A 13,977-nucleotide genomic window follows, 5' to 3' on the forward strand; every position below is an offset into this window, starting at 1 on the left:
CTGAAACAGGCTCCAGGCTCTGAGCTGGCAGTCAGCACAGAGCCTGACGCGGGGCTCGAACCCACGAACCACGAGATCATGACCCAAGCGAAAGTCGGACGCTTAACCGACTAAGCCACCCAGGCGCCCTTCCCCCTCTGGACTTTAATTTTAACTACTTTGAAACAACATAATTTAATACCAAATGTTTAAGCATCCAATATAATTGCTAAACAGTGTAATCAGCATTATTTAAATCTGATCAGCTATACAAAACTCACCAATTTTTTCTTTAGAAAAAAGGTGGTAGGAATCCCAAGAACAAAGGAGAGACTACTAGCTTAAAGGTCACCTTTACTAATCTAGCACTATAATTCCAGTCTAATGCCATCTCAAGTGGCTGGAAAGAGGAGAGGAAGTGGTGAGGATGTTGGAAAAGGGGAGTTCTTAACTTGTGGCCCCATCTGTGCTCGAAAGCAACGCAGGTTCAAGCAGAGAGGAAAATCTGAGGCCAGAATTTAAAACACAAGCTTTTGGGGCATCTGGGTGGCTCAGTCGGTTAAGTGTCTGACTTTGGCTCAGGTCATGATCTCACATGGGTTCGTGGGTTTGAGTCCTACGTCGGGCTCTGTGCTGACAGCTAGCTCAGAGCCTGGAACCTGTTTCAGATTCTGTATCTTCCTCTCTCTCTGACCCTCCCCTGCTCATGCTGTCTTCTCTCTCTCTCTCAGAAATAAATAAAAACATTTTAAAAAATTAAAAACAAGAAAACAAAATGCAAGCTTTTGGCTCAGATGGTAAGGAGCCCCCCAGAACAGCAGAATCAGCATACCCAGAAGGCGGTGCCAAAGTCCACTTCATGACCAGGGGGGTTCCCCTTGTATTCAAGTCCTTTTTAATTTCTTCAAGTTTTTAAACTGGGATTGATATGTCATAGTTGTGGACCAGATACATTCCAACTATGGTGCCAAACAAAATANGTCAGACGCTTAACCGACTAAGCCACCCAGGCACCCCGGTGGCTCTGTTTTTTATTTGTTCCTTCTGTTTCTCTTGCCTTCCTGTGGGCTACTTAAACGTTTTTTAAAATCCCATTTTTATTTTTAATGTTTTTGAGTGTACTGTTTTGCTTAATTTCATGTAGGACCTTTTATCCTCCCTGCTTTTTAAACATAATGTCTTAGGTATTTCCTTCTCAGACATCGAGCACATCAGATGGTACAATTTTTGCTTCAATCATCAAATATGATTTTTAAAACTCATGAGAACAGTCTATTTATATTTACTCCTATTTTTACCCATTCCATTGTTCCAACTGCTTTTTCATTTCTGAAATTCCAAGCCTCCTTCTGTTATGATATCGTATCCTTCTGGAAAGCTTCCTTGAGCCACTCTCTAAAGGTATGAGGATACCAACAAGTCCTCTTAGTTTTCCTCTAAGAATGTCATTACTTTCCCTTTTTTCCTGAGGGACAGTTTTTCCAGATATAGAATCTGCAGTTGACTATTCTTTTCTAGTAGCACTCGAAAAATGTTGTGCTACTTCCTTCTGCCCTCACGGTTTCCAGTAAGAACCACACTGCCATTTGAACTGCTGTTCCCCAACACCATATATGTTATTTCTCTACGGTTGTTTTTAAGATTTTTTTTGTCTTTAGTTTGCAGAGTTTAATTATAATATGTCTTGGCATAGATTTCTTTGGGTTTTTCTCTTGGAGGTTCATTCTTTCGGTTTATATCTTTTGACAAATTTGAGGCATTTTCTGTCATTATTTCTTCAAATAGCTGTTCAGCCTCACATTCTTTCTCATCTCCTGGGATTCCAATGATACAAATGTTAGATCTTTTGTTATTGTTCCAGATGTCTCTGGGGAGCTGTAATTTTTTCCTATTTTCTCTCTTTTGTTCAGATGGAATAAATTCTATTGATCTGTGTTCAAGTTCACTGATTCTATTCTCTGACACTTCCAGTGTACTATTGTACCCATCATACATGGTTTTTTATTTGATTATCGTATTTTTACTATCTATAATATCCATCTCCTACTTCTTTTTTATAATTTCTATTTCTTTGCTGAGATTCTCTAGTTTTTCATTTTTTTCAAGATAAACCATCATTGCTTGTTGAAGCAATTTTATAATGGCTACTTTATAATCCAAATTTTGTATGATAGCAGGTAATCACTGTTTCAATAACAATTTAGTCTCCAGAGCCCTTGTAATGCAATTGTGGACTGCTATGTTCTTCTGGCTTCACGAGACTGTCACTCAGTTCTAGCTGGTACTTCCAGCAAGGGCTGAAGGCACCTCCCTGGGCCAGATGGTTTCACTAAGTAGGGGTTGACTGATGCTAGACCTAGAGAATGCAGAGTTTCTCCTGGTCTGTTCTCTGGCTGCCTGGTGCTGGCATTACTTCTTGTTCAATCTCTGTAGGTGCCGCTGGGAGCAGGAGGTATCCACCTGGACTTTTGCTGCTGGAGGGAAGGATGTAGGAGGAAACCTCCCAAGGTCCCCTTCTGCTCCTGGATAGAAGACTAGAAGACATCAGGCCTACAGGTTTCACTGGTGCTGTCACCTGTGGGGGACTAGGGACAGATTGTCCCTGCCAGTGTGGATGGATTGTATTGTGCTGTCAGGTGTGGAACGGGTGACAGGTGGGCCCTTATGAGCAGTGATCAGGACTGAGCCCACTGCTGCTGCTGGATGAGTAGGGGAATAGCGTTTCCCCCTTTCCTGGTCTTTTCTACATTTTTTAAAAACATTTATTTATTTTTGAGAGAGACAGAGCATGAGCAGGGGAGGGGCAGAGAGAGAGAGGAGGGAGACAGAGAATCCGAAGCAAGCTCTAGACTCTGAGCTGTCAGCACAGAGCCCAACGCGGGGTCGAACTCATGGGCCACGAGATCATAACCTGAGCCAACGTCAGGCACTCAACTGACTGAGGTGCCCAGGTGGCCCCCTTTCCTTTCCTGGTCTTTTGGCAAGAGAAAGTAGACTTTCTGGTTTTTCTTTTTCCCCTTCTCTTCTCCTTTCTTTCTTTTCTTTTTCTTGGTTGGGGAGGGCTGGAGAAAAGGAGGCATCTATGCTTGCTGGCACTTCTGGGTTGCAGACACTCTCCAGGGCCCAGACCTGGGTACACGGGAAATTAGAAAGAAAACCCAGGGGTCTCACTGGGCACTCTCCTTCCTTAAGGCCTGAGTTCCCTACCCAGTATCTTCTCCTTTCAACCTTGCAGATTCCTTTTATATTTATCTGCTGAATTCTTTTCAGAATACTTAGCTGTACTTAGAGGAAAGGAGCAAGAAAAAGTGAATCAAGTGGTCTTGTGTTGGTAGGAGATTTTCTAATGTAGAGCAGTTAATACTTTTTGATGTTTGAAACTCTATGTATTTTTAGTCAAAATTGAATTTGCTTAGTTTTAAAAATACAAAGAAAGAAAAGAAAAACATGCAAGGCTGGTCAAGTCTTTTTTTCTATAGCTAGCTGAGAGAGTATCTTACCAAATGTGTGACTTGTTCCCATTGGCCCCAGACCACTATGCACATTATTCACAGGCCCAGGATTGTTCAGTAAACATCAACGCAAAGTCCCACTGTGTATGACATAAGCATTCAACAACTCAACCTACATCGCTGTCACCCAGTGAAAAACACCTGAGGTACACAGAAGCAGAAACTGCAGTCTCCCCACCAGACAGTGCTTCTCTCCATGACGCCTCCAACTTTGGCTCAGGGGTCTATGCCAGCCAACTGCTAGAGACCACCACCCAAATGTCCCCACAGTTTCGAAAAAGAATGCTCAAAACAGAACTGCTCCACAAAACTGCTTCCTTCTGCTAGATTTTTCCAGTATTTGCACTACTACCTGCTGAGAAACCCAGGCTCAGTATAACACCACCACCTTTAACTCCATTCTCTCTCTCCCTCTCTCACCTTCCACATTCAGTTTTCAAGTCAAGTTGATTTCTCCTGTTCTATTTCCCCTTTCACGTCATCAGTATTTCACCTGCAACTACTACATGAGACAAGCTATTATTGTCACAAGAATTTCTGTTTTCAATCCTCTGTCTTCCAATTCATCTTGTCTACTGAGTCATCCCAAAGCTGACTTTGGGCCACTTTATTGTTATAGGCAGCCAGCAGTTTTTTAAACATCTTAAGGGGAATTTGAAGTTTGGGTTACAAACAATTTTCTAGATGTGTTCTCCCATTATTTCTGGCCACATAACATACGGATGGCTTTGGCATGTCTGCTCAACCCACACTCTCCTCCCCAGGAGCCTCCAGGTGAGCGAGGTGATCAGATGTAAGGGATGTAAGGCAGCATAAAGTGGGGCACAGAGCCCAAACCATGGCAACCCAAAGTCCTGTGCGGCACACAGTCACCAAGGAAGGAAGATGTCTGAGATGGCAGAGAAAGCAGCTTCCAGCAGGGAAGATTTTGGAACACATGTTTAGGGTGAAGCAGATGTCCTGAGAGGCACACAATGGCTGCTGCCCGGCTACACTTCCTGCAATTGGATTCCCTGAGATTCCCTGTCAATAAACACCTTTTTATAAATTTGAGTTCCTCTGAGTGTGTTTCCGTTCTTTGAAATTAAATAATCCTTACAACAGTGCCCTATGAATACTGCTCATTGTTCTTTTACCTAACAATGAGCCATCTAGGCTTCCAACCTTTGTTTACATGAGTCCCTTTGCCTGGAAGGCTTTCTCTTAGGCACCTAGGGCTTCCGAACCACCTCCTCCAGGGAGTTTCCATGATTCACAACTCTCTCACCATTCCCTTCCCCCACGCCAATTAGATCATAACTTGCTTGAGAATATGGACAATATCCAGCTAGCTAGACAGTGACTGGCCTATCGTAAGCAGGTTGAGTAAATGAATCTTTATCCGGGTTTATCTACATGGCACTTAGCAGAGCCGGCACTTAAACATTTTATTAGGTACACAGATCAGTGAGGTTTGCAGGTCACTTGAAATTTTTTCTTACCACCATGAACTTCTGTTAGTGTGAACTAGGATGAACTTGTTTTGAAATACACAAAAATCGGCACTCATTACCACCTAGAAGGTATAAGGCACCAAACCAGGAACCAGCCGATCAACAGGAAGATGACACAATCCTATTCACAAGGGGCTTACGGTTCTGCCACGTCTAGAAGTGAGCAACAGCACAGAATACCTGCGTTCTTGTCACCCCAGAGTCCTAAATCAGAGGACACAGGAAGTTTCTTTGCCCATCTCCATTAAAAGAAAAAAAAAAAAAACCCTGTTGGTCTTTAGGGTCTTTTCCACTTATCTTCCCCTAGAAAATACTTCTAATTTTAAGAGAAAATGAATAAAAAAACTTCATGAAAATGTACCGAGAGGAATAAATATTAGGGGAAGAGGTGATTTTTTTTTCCCCCCAAATGAAACACATAGTTTAAATCCCCACGAACCAGCTTGTGAATGGGAGCCCTTTGTGCTCAAACTGGACTGGGAGGAAACCAGCTTTTGCAGACCACTGGCAAGAAGCTCCACGGGGGTGCGGCGGGGCAGGAGGCAGCCACAAAGCCTGTGACATTTAGTGGTTTATTATGTCCAAGTCTGTCTCTCCTTTCCCTTTCTCTCCCTTCTCTGCACAAATCCCCTCCCCCCCAACCCCGCATGCAGAAAGAGAAGACTAGAGGCAGGACTAGGTCAAACATGAAGAACAAGAAGAGAATATTAAACAGCCAGCTTTAAAAGGCTCTTTTTCCACTTGAACAAAAGTAAAATGTTCTCACAAGTGAAATGGAAAACAGAGCTTGCACCCAGGCTGTGCTACTTAACAAGAGGAGGTTAGCGCTGATACGCCCATTGTGAGTCCACACAGTGGCGGATTTTCAAGCAAGGAAATCAATCAGTTGTGATTGGATGATTTAGGGCTCAGGAATCATCTGGTTCAAACCAACAGGAAACAGAGGGGTGGCTGGATGGGGGATGGGGTGGGCAGGGTGACATGAGGTCAAGCAAGGGCTTTATTTCTTACGTCCACCATCCTCTGACCCCATCAGCCCACGTCCTCAGTCCCCACTATCTGTCATACCAGCAGACATTCAGGCTGACCTAGCTGGATTCACTTTGTCCACTTTCTCACCTCACTCCCGGCAACCTTCCAATGCAAAGAATTCTGCTTTCCCCCGGCACACAGACTCCAGCGGTAATAAAGCCGCCTAACGCTCCTGCCGGTAATCTGTCACTTTGGTTCCCTCCTTGCTGTCTGCTTGTTCCCCATGGAGGCAAAATTTAGAAACATACCATCACGTGGGGTCTCTTCACACAGGAACGATGGAGTGCTCTGGGTTGCAGTGACCTCAATTTCTTTCTTCCCTGCCAGAGCTGTCTGTCCTGGCTGTTTCTCACCATCTCGGCAGACTTGGGAGCAAGAATCCGTTCTGGTTTCACTAACATCTTTGTGTCCTTTTTCCTTGCTGCTTACTTCAGGAATCTGCTCCAGCTTACCATGGAGGTGCAAGCCAGTGGTGCCCAGTTCCTTCTTCCCAGAGCTGCCGCTGTTGCCGAAGGGGGTCAGTTCTTCTCTTTTCTTGGCCACAGGTTCCTCACAGATGAGAGGAGGTACCTCTTCAGTAGATGGGATGGGCAGTTCTCCGGGGATCAATTTGTAGCTAGCTGTCTGTTCCTCAGCCACTGTCATGGAACGCCTTATGGCAGGAGCCCCCAGCTTCCTGGGCGTAGGACTTGGCACTGGGCTGCTTGTAAGAGGTAGCAGGCCAGAAGAAAGCTCTTCTCGGGCAGGGAGTTCAGGATACTTCTCTGCAAGGTTGACAGCTGGGGGAACCGAGAGGTGAGAACATTCGGACAGGGCCCGGCGCATTGCTTTTTTCTGCTGGGGCACTTGGTTGAGCAAAGCCCCCTCTTCCGGAGAATTCAATTTCTCTAGTTCCTTCTCGTGGTCTCTGTCATGAGAGCTGGCACTTTCGTATTCCTGGGTGAACTCCACCATAGTGATCGGTGGAATGGTAGTGGGTAAATGCCCAATAGTGGGGGCTGGGCGTGCTATAGCCTCAGACAGTGAGGGCTTACATTCGAGCAGCCCTGAGTGATCATTCACCACCCCGGTCACCCGGCAGGCAGAAGTGATGCCATTCTCCTTTTCTGGAGTTGCTTCCCTTGAGCCCTGAGCCACTGGATGAAAGTTGGGGTTCCAAACACTGGTTTCCTGCTCAACATGACGGGTGGGGATGTCAGCAGCCCCAGGGAAATCCAGATCTGGCTGGCTCTTGGTCTCTGGCCCATTCTTCCCTGCCACCTCCCCCTGAACTGTAGAGGCTTTGTTCTCATCTGGCCCCTCTCTGGGTCCCACACAGAACTCAGCTGCCTTCTGGTGTACTGAGTTCCCCTCCAAGGAATGGCAGGTTTCTGAAATCACATACCTGCTCTCAAGGTGACCTGAGGTTGCTTGACATTCCTCGTCCTGCACTTCAATGCTGAGCTCTTTGTCTAGCTTCCCCTCAAAGAAGCAGAGCTTTTTCTGCTCCAGGAAGCTGGCATTCTTCACAAGCCCGTCTTTCAGCTGCCCGTCCATGCTGACATTCAGTCCAATTTCATTCAGTTTGCCCTCTGTCCTCTGCCACTCAAATCCAGCTTGGTTGATTTCTTTTGGGGGGTCCATTCGGCACTCTGCAGGCTTGCCCTTACAGAGCTGGCCGTAAGCAGCAGGCTGCTTGTCTGAGAGCGACATCGTCTCTTCGACTGCTCTCCCCCCCTCGCTCCTGGAGCTCTAACACCACCTACGATCACACAGAGCTGGCAGTGACATCACACCAAGTCCCCAGTATTCATGACAAAACCTGCCTTTCCCCCAAAGCTCCTCTCTTCTCAAGCAGCTGGGTGCTAAATGTATTTACTAGTGTGAAAGAAAAGAATGAAAAAGAAAGAGAAAGGAAAGAACCTGCTACTTTCTGCACAAATGCCACTGTTAAACTGGAAGTGTAATTTCCTGTTAGCTAGCACTCTGTTTAGAGCTGCAATTTACAACACGGTATGGTGCCAATCTGGGTACTGAGGATAGTAATTACTCCGCTTTCACTGATAGAGATACATGTATACCCACACATTCACTTATCTGACACCATGCCCACACTTCCTCATTCACCCACTCAAAAAACTGTTTTAAAAATAGTCAAGACTCTTGCCAATCTCTAGTCATAACCCTTAAAGAACAATGATTTCAGAAAATGGCTCAAAATTTCACTTAAAAAAGACCTTACTGTAGTGTCAAAATTGGAGGCATTCATTTCTCAGAGCACGAGTGGGTTTGCTGTCATAGCAACTCACCAAATTCACTTGAAAACTGACTTGAGTGTAGTCCCCAAAGCCCAGTGAGAACTTCATCTGTAGCTCTGTACTGTGGAAGAGTTTAATAAAGTGTTCCTTCCGGGATCTCAGCAACTGGGGCTTTGGAGACGTGTATTCCAGTTACGATGCACTCGTGTGACAATATACCCCTTGCATTTTTCCTCCTGACTCTGCTCCGCACCCGTTTCCTGGACAAGCTGGGTCCCTCCCCCTGCACCAGCCCTGGCTCCTGCTTTTTTTTTTTTTTTTTTTTTATGTTTTATTTGAGAGAGCGAGAGATCATGAGCAGGGGAGGGTCAGAGAGAGAGAGAGAGAGACACAGAATCTAAAGCAGGCTCCAGGCTCTGAACTGGCTGTCAGCACAGAGCCCGACACGGGGCTCGAACCCACAAACCACGAGATCATGACCTGAGCTGAAGTCGGACACCCAACCAACTGAGCCACCCAGGCGTCCCAGCCCTGGCTCCTTCTGGCCAGCTGATGTTTAGTTGCCGTGTGAACACACTGATCTCTGGAACACAGGGCCTCTGGCAATCTGGGACACAGGCCCCTACCCCTTTTTACTCCAGCACAGTCCTTTGCTGTGCTGGCCTCTGAGCTTGTAAACTATACATTCAGGACTGAAATATCCCAGAAAGAAAATTCTTGGAAAAAAAAGTTAACACTGAAAAGGCAGGCCGTATTCTACCTTGAATAAAGCGGATTCTTGTTGCTTCACCTGTAAGTCACTATCGTGTGCTAACATAGGATACTCTGAAACATTCTATCAAGAATACACCAGATGCCTTTTCCCAAGATGAAGAAAATTCAGGCTGGATCGTTCTAAAGCCATCTGCTATCAACTACACTGATCTGGTTATAATTTTTTAATAATGCTTTTAGAAAAAAGGGGCAGAGGGAGGCAAACCATAAGAGACTCTTTAAATTATTTTTTAAGTTTTATTTATTTCTGAGAGAGAGAGATAGAGAGGCAGCATGAGCAGGGGAGGGTCAGTGAGATAGGGAGACAAAGAATCCGTAGCAGGCTCCAGGCTCTGAGCTGGCTGTCAGCACAGAGCCTGACGTGGGGCTCGAATCCACGAACTGTGAGATCATGACCTGAGCCGAAGTCAGATACTTAAGTGACTGAGCCACCCAGGTGCCCTGGGAGACTCTTAAATACAAAGAACAAACTGAGGGTTACTAGAGGGGAGGTGGGCAAAGGGATGGGTTAAATGGGTGATGGGCATTAAGGAGGGCACCTGTTGGGATGAATGAGCACTGGGTGTTATATGTAAGAGATGAATCACCAGGTTCTACTCCTAAAACCAAGACTACACTGTATGTTAACTACCTTGAATTAAAAAAATTTTTTAATAATTTTATTTTATTTTTGAGAGATAGAGAGTAAGTGGGGAAGGGACAGAAAGAGAGGGAGGCACAGAACTTGAAGCAGGCTCCAGGCTCCGTGCTGTCAGCCCAGAGCCCAACACAGGGCTCGAACCCACAAACTGTGAGATCATGACCTGAGCCGGAGTCAGATGCATAACCAACTAAGCCACCCAGGTGCCCCTAATTTGAATTAAAAAAAAAAAAAGTATATATATAGGTTCGAGTTAAGATTGTTCTCTGATTTATAAAATGTGATGAAATTACCAAACCCTAGCCCAGGAAAGCTTCCTTAAATGGAGCCTCTTGTCTCCAAAGACCATTTCTCTACTATTCATACCACTCACATCACTTCTCTCAAGTCCCCAACTACAGTGCAGGAACCAACTGTATACGCCTTTTGCATTAACTTCAGTACATAACACTGGGCTATGCTGATGGTCAAGAGTGGCAGGGTTGAAAGCCTCAAAAAATATGCTTTTCCATTTAACCTTTGTCCTGAATATAAACTGAGCCTCTTCTTCCTCTTGACCTTAAGTAGTTTAAAAGCAGTATATATCAAAGCCAACACATTCATTGGCGAGGAACCAGGGTCACCTTACTCTACAACAAAGGTCATGATTCTACTAAATAATTAGGGAAGAAAGAAAGACGGAGAATCTAGGGTACAGAAGGGCTTGGTGATGAAATATACCTGAATTATAGCTTTCTTATCTTCTTTAGACATACAGTATAAGTGAATAATACAATTATGTATATATAATATAGGATGAAAATTATGAACGTCTGCAGGAGGCTGTTGTTGCAATGCAGCCCAAACATGCCAGATGCAAATTTTAGAAAATGCCTAGGGGCGCCTGGGTGGCTTNCTCTGAGCAACACACTTAACTGCTCCTAACTTCAGTTTGTTCATCTGTAAAATGAGGGGGACTTTTAAGGTGCCTTCCAGTGTCATAGTTTTCTTTTAATTTTTTAATGCTTTTTATTTATTTCTTGGGGGGGGGGAGCGTGAGCAGGGTAGGGTCAGAGAGAGAGGGAGATACAGAATCTGAAGCAGTCTCCAGGCTCTGAGCTAGCTGTCAGCACAGAGCCCAACGCGGGGCTCGAACCCACGAACCATGAGAACACGACCTAAGCCGAAGTTGGACACCTAACCGACTGAGCCACGCAGGTGCCCCCAGTGTCACAGTTTTAACACTATTACAACTCAATGAAAAAGCTGAAATGTGCATGAAAGACTCACAGGTCTGTTGCTATGCCCAGCTCAGAGTGATTTTATTTTAACTCGGGGCTCCTGTTGGTAGAGGCATACCTAGGGTATGTATGTCTACAAGTCTGATGAGAGGGGCTGAGGTGGCTGCCATATTCTGAAGGGGCAGAGACAGCCTAGGTGTTCCTCAGAGTCCAGTGATTTTTAAATCTGTACCCCTGGAGTCAAATGATTTTTAGTTCTAGCCAGCCTATCAGAGCCTCCCTGGTACCAACAACAAACAAAACAAACAAATGAAGCTAAGGCAACAACTAGAGTTATAAGTCCCCGGTATCTTCAAATCCTGAATATCTCGTCTCAACAACTCAATCTATAAATAGCAAACTGCAAACTCTGAGTCAGCCAAAAACCAGGAACAGGAACCAGGAAAACGAAGCTGGCCAGTCACAAAGGAGGACATTTTCTAGACTGTGGTTCCTACTACACATCAGAAATGTGGCCAGCCTGCAAGAAGAGACAATGATTTGGCATCTGGCTACTGTGGCAAGCAGAGGCCTCAGTGTTAGAGAGCTCAAGAGTCAAAGAGTTGAAGAGGAAATCGGAGGGGTCAGTGGCCAAGAAGTATAAGACCAGACAGGAAGCCCAGAGTACAGGCGAGTGTCCAAGGCATCATGTCAGTTAGATGCTCAAGCTTGTACATAAGCCTGGTGTCACCCAGGGGTCTGGGTTTGAGTACAATGGGAGAACATAAGGCATAATATGGGGACGCCCACAGATTCCATGTCGTGTGAAGCAATAGAAGATAAAAAACATCTAACAAGGTAGCTAACATAATGTACCCACTGACGCTAGCTTAAAAAAAAAAAAAACTAAGAAAATGTATTCATGTATGAAGTAGGTTTTACTGCTTCCAGTAGCTTCCAGTAGGGAATTTGACGTGAAATGATAAAGTATTTCCCTGGACTAGAGAATTACTGCATGAGGCCCCCCCCTGAAAAAGGTAGGCAAAACTAAACAAACCATCACTGCCAAGAAACACCACACAAACCCTAATTTCAATAACACACAAAAGAAAAAGAAAAGCTGATTCTCAAAATCTGAGGAATTGTCTAAAGAAAATAATATACCATTCTCCACATTTCTTTTAGGACAAGAATCATTTAATTCTACTTTGAAATTTTTATTATCATGTTTTCAAGTTTTAATCTGCATCACTGGTGCTCATCACAACACAGGCCCTTCTCAATCCCCATCATCTACTTCCCCCATCCCCCCAACCCCTTCCCTCTGGTAACTGTCAGTGTGTTCTCTGTGGTTAACAGTCTTTCCTGGTTTGTTTCTCTTTTTCCCTTCGCTCGTTTGTTTTGTTTCTTAAATGGATAAGGATCATTTTATTAACAACAGTACTGCAAGGACAATGACATACGTGCTACGGGACAAGATCAGAACACTGGAACTCCTCTAACTTAATCTTTTCAATTTACATTAGAGCAAACGGGATCCAGAGGGGCGGGGAAACGCAATGGTGTGCCTACGATCAAATGGTGAGCTAATGGAAAAGCCACATGGAAGATGCCTGGTCTTTGACTGCCAGTCTTCTTACACAAATGAGCAAAACTTCATCTTAGTCGCTGGATGCCTCTCCTTTTCATGGTTTCTTGTTTGCTCAGTAAAGAAAAGTACTACAGACTTTAATTTATAATTGTAATTTACCTTTTTGTGATTAATTCAAAGCTTCCAAAACTAGTATACAATGTGTATAGAAGTGGTAAACATATATGTGTGTTTGGGGGCCAAAGCAAGCTTGAAATAAAGGAGGAAAAGAAGCAACTGCATCAGTTTTAGTGTCCACCTTATACCTCAATCATGGTCTTGTTTTAACTAGGCAAAGAATGAGGAAGGCATGAGCAACTTCTTCCTTAGTGATCTTTGGTTATTAGTTTCCATTTTGAGAGGACTTAAATTTACATTAATGGTTTTTCAGTGTCTCAACGCTGTGCGCTCCCCTTCATGGTGATTCTGCATCGGCGGGCAGATGCTGCTTCCATAGGAGAGAGTAGAGATCTAGAGGCTTTCACACAAGGAAGGGGACAGAGTAGATTATAGTTTGATTACACTATTGCTTTTGTAACACATACCAAGGAAGAAATCACAGGGAACAAGAATTAATGGGTTTAAAGATTTCCAAATGAAGTGAATGCTATCTGGATCGTGAAAAATGGGGGAAATCTAGGACAGACTAATTAGTAAAAACTGAGGCGCTCTGTCAGTGCACTGGTCCAGTTCAGAATTATAGACAGAGCTTCGCTCAGGAATGCACATTCCCCCACAGGAGACAGCTGTAGCAAGGAACTCAAATCTCCCCAGCCTCTGTGATACTTTATCAGGTTGGTGGATGACAAACTTACATGATATCTTAAAAGGTTGAGCATGTCTAGGCAAAAAGAAATCAAGTCTACTTAAGAACCAGAAGGCTTCAACTCTAGACTCAGCTGCCACTGGAATTCCTTTCCTCTCTTCGACTCCTACTCCTTCAGAACTCACTTAAATGTCACCTCTGCGAAGTCTCCCAGACTCCCACCCCCAAATCAACTCATTCATATTTTTACAACATCATGCTTGCTCACACTCTATGTGGAAGCTACACCATAATCGTTTACTTATGTACCTTTCCTGGGAGCTACTGGGAGGTAAGGAAAGATGAGTCCATCTTTGCCATGGTGGTGCCCAGCAAACTGATATACAGTAAGTAGGCTCTCAGAAAAGTTCTGCTTAGTGGAAGGATGAATGGATTCCTTGAATACAGAATCTTATCATTTGACTTGACCCTTCCCATTGTTAAACTCATCTAGAGAAGTTCTAATTTGGAAAGTTCTTTGGGTTAAAGTTCCACTCTGAGTCTTAAGGAAAGTGCCTAGATTTCCAGATGTCTGGTCAGTAGGTAGTTTCTAAGGCTCTTTTATGAGACCATATAATGACATGTCTAGCCTCCAAGGGTGTTGGCACAACTTGCAGGTCTCTGAAGGTCTCTGATCTCAGCAGATGTACCGGCAGATGTTCCTGTTTTTGTCTGT

At 44.4% G+C, this 13,977-nt stretch overlaps 1 protein-coding gene across 10 annotated transcripts in view; it reads right to left on the minus strand.

The window, feature by feature from the left end:
• The window catches only part of MAP4 (microtubule associated protein 4), a 187,332-nt gene that overhangs the window by 24,492 nt on the left and 148,863 nt on the right, over positions 1-13,977 (minus strand). The window contains exon 1 of one of the 10 annotated variants that reach the window (XM_077777412.1): positions 6,265-7,659. The exons of the other annotated variants lie outside the window; for them this stretch is intronic. Within the exon in view, the coding sequence (XP_077633538.1) occupies positions 6,265-7,639 (1,375 nt within the window). The 5' untranslated portion in view covers positions 7,640-7,659. Of the gene's footprint in view, positions 1-6,264; positions 7,660-13,977 lie in introns of those variants that run through there. 10 annotated transcript variants of the gene reach the window in all.

The sequence above is a fragment of the Crocuta crocuta genome, unplaced genomic scaffold (assembly GCF_008692635.1).
Source record: "Crocuta crocuta isolate KB4526 unplaced genomic scaffold, BGI_CrCroc_1.0 scaffold77, whole genome shotgun sequence".
Taxonomy (NCBI): domain Eukaryota; kingdom Metazoa; phylum Chordata; class Mammalia; order Carnivora; family Hyaenidae; genus Crocuta; species Crocuta crocuta.